General features: G+C 34.6%; 1 protein-coding gene across 1 annotated transcript in view; it reads right to left on the bottom strand.

Annotated features, from left to right (window-relative positions):
- Positions 1-426: 426 nt before the first annotated feature.
- The window catches only part of LOC112504399, a 9,878-nt gene continuing 8,560 nt past the window's right edge, over positions 427-1,744 (bottom strand). The window contains exons 6-8 of the mRNA XM_025108341.1: positions 864-981; positions 686-784; positions 427-533 (exon numbers count right to left, since the gene is read on the bottom strand). Coding sequence (XP_024964109.1) covers positions 465-533; positions 686-784; positions 864-981 — 286 coding nt within the window. The 3' untranslated portion in view covers positions 427-464. The remainder of the gene's footprint in view (positions 534-685; positions 785-863; positions 982-1,744) is intronic.

Genomic DNA, 1,744 nt, shown 5'->3' with positions numbered 1-1,744 from the left:
GTCCTGAATCATATTCTCCATATTTCATTGTTGTGTTTATAAATTTATCCCAATTCGAATAACATATGACTAAACGAGCATGGATATCAACTTTAAATTTCAGATGTTAGTTTTGTCGATCAAATTTGCTCCACAATTAGTTTAAAGGAGGGAATGTTGAGTAACCACTTAGACTGCTTGGTCTTTTAGTCTGCGAATAAACAGGAGTAGGAATAGGTCTTTTTGTTTTAGTCTGTTCCTTTATTTCAGCAAGTATCTGTTTCCTTTATTTCAGCAAGTATCTGTTTACATGTAAGGCTATATAAAGCTATCTAGTTTATCAATAAAAAACCATCGAAAGCATTCTGGGTATTCCCATTATTCTTCTTTATATAACAGTACTGTTATAGATTTAGTAACATAGGTATCACCTATTTGTTTCTTTTCATTATTTCGAAAGGTTTAAAGTACATAGAAGTATATTATCATACCTTTCCGGAAGGACAAACTAACTGATGGAACTTAGTGATCTTATCACCCATCTCTTTACTTGCCTGATAAGTCAACCACAAGAAAAAATAATCCAGGGAATTCAGAAAAGGAAAAGCTAAAAAAATAAAAATAAATAAAGTACTGAGGGTTGGAATATATGTGTGTGTGCATAGAGAGAGAGACAGAGAAGAGGGATTAATTAAAAAGATCATACCATAAAAGCTGGCAAAGGAAATTCTTTTGCATCCTCTGGTGTATTTGCGGATGATGGGAGATTCCTGCTGCTGTTTCCCACCACTTCTGATGTTATCATCTGCTAATTATGTAAAAAAAACATTCAGAAAGGAGAAAAAGGGTAGGAAAGAAGAAAAAATAAGAACATGAAATTGTACATTTGCTTTAGAAGTAACGCATGATGAAGATGATTCAAGTATAAAAGGTGGAGAAAAGCTTGACTGAATATCACTTTCTACTTGCTCCCACTTTTGGATGCTAGCACTGCCACTAATTCTGCATAAAAATCACATTCATATCATATACTTAGATTTGTGCACTTGCTTGTTTCTGTAGGAAGGATATAATGCATGTAGAAATAATTTGATAATAAATTGTAATTGTATTTTCTTTCTTCTTTATTTTTTGTGTTTTCTTCTTTTGTCATTTCTTTCCTATTAGGGTAATATTTGAAAATAAGTACGTAATTTTAAAGAAATGGAATGATAATGCAGAAGTAGAAAATATTACATAAAAACAATGACTTAGGGGGTGTTTGGGTAAGCTTATTTAAAACAACTTATACTTTTTTGTAAAAGTGCTTATTAACTTATGCGGTATCAAACTGGAGTTTTGTAAAAAGTGTTTGGATTAGCTTATAGCGGTACCAAAATGCAAAATGACCAAAAAGGACAGCTCATTTTTAGGTTATATTTGAAACCTTAGAATCGTTGGAAGTTGGTTGAAGAAAAAGGGTTCATATTTGAAACCCTAGAATCGAAGGAAGAAGCAGGAAGAAGGAAGAAGCAGGAAGAAGGAAGAAGAAGGAAGAAGCAGGAAGCGAAGGAAGAAGCAGGAAGAAGGAAGAAGGAAGAAGGAAGAAGCAGGAAGCGAAGGAAGAAGCAGGAAGAAGGAAGAAGGAAGAAGCAGGAAGCGAAGGAAGAAGCAGGAAGCGAAGGAAGAATCAGGTATATCTTCTACCCTATACCAAAATGCAAAGCGAAGGAAGAAGCAGGAAGCCGGCGATGAGAAACCAGAGGACTTGCCGGCGATGAGAGGG

This window comes from Cynara cardunculus, unplaced genomic scaffold, assembly GCF_001531365.2.
Source record: "Cynara cardunculus var. scolymus isolate 2C unplaced genomic scaffold, CcrdV1 Un_Scaffold_5486, whole genome shotgun sequence".
Lineage (NCBI taxonomy): Eukaryota > Viridiplantae > Streptophyta > Magnoliopsida > Asterales > Asteraceae > Cynara > Cynara cardunculus.
The sequence above is the reverse complement of the archived record's forward strand: the minus strand, read 5'-3'. Positions and strand labels throughout refer to the sequence as shown.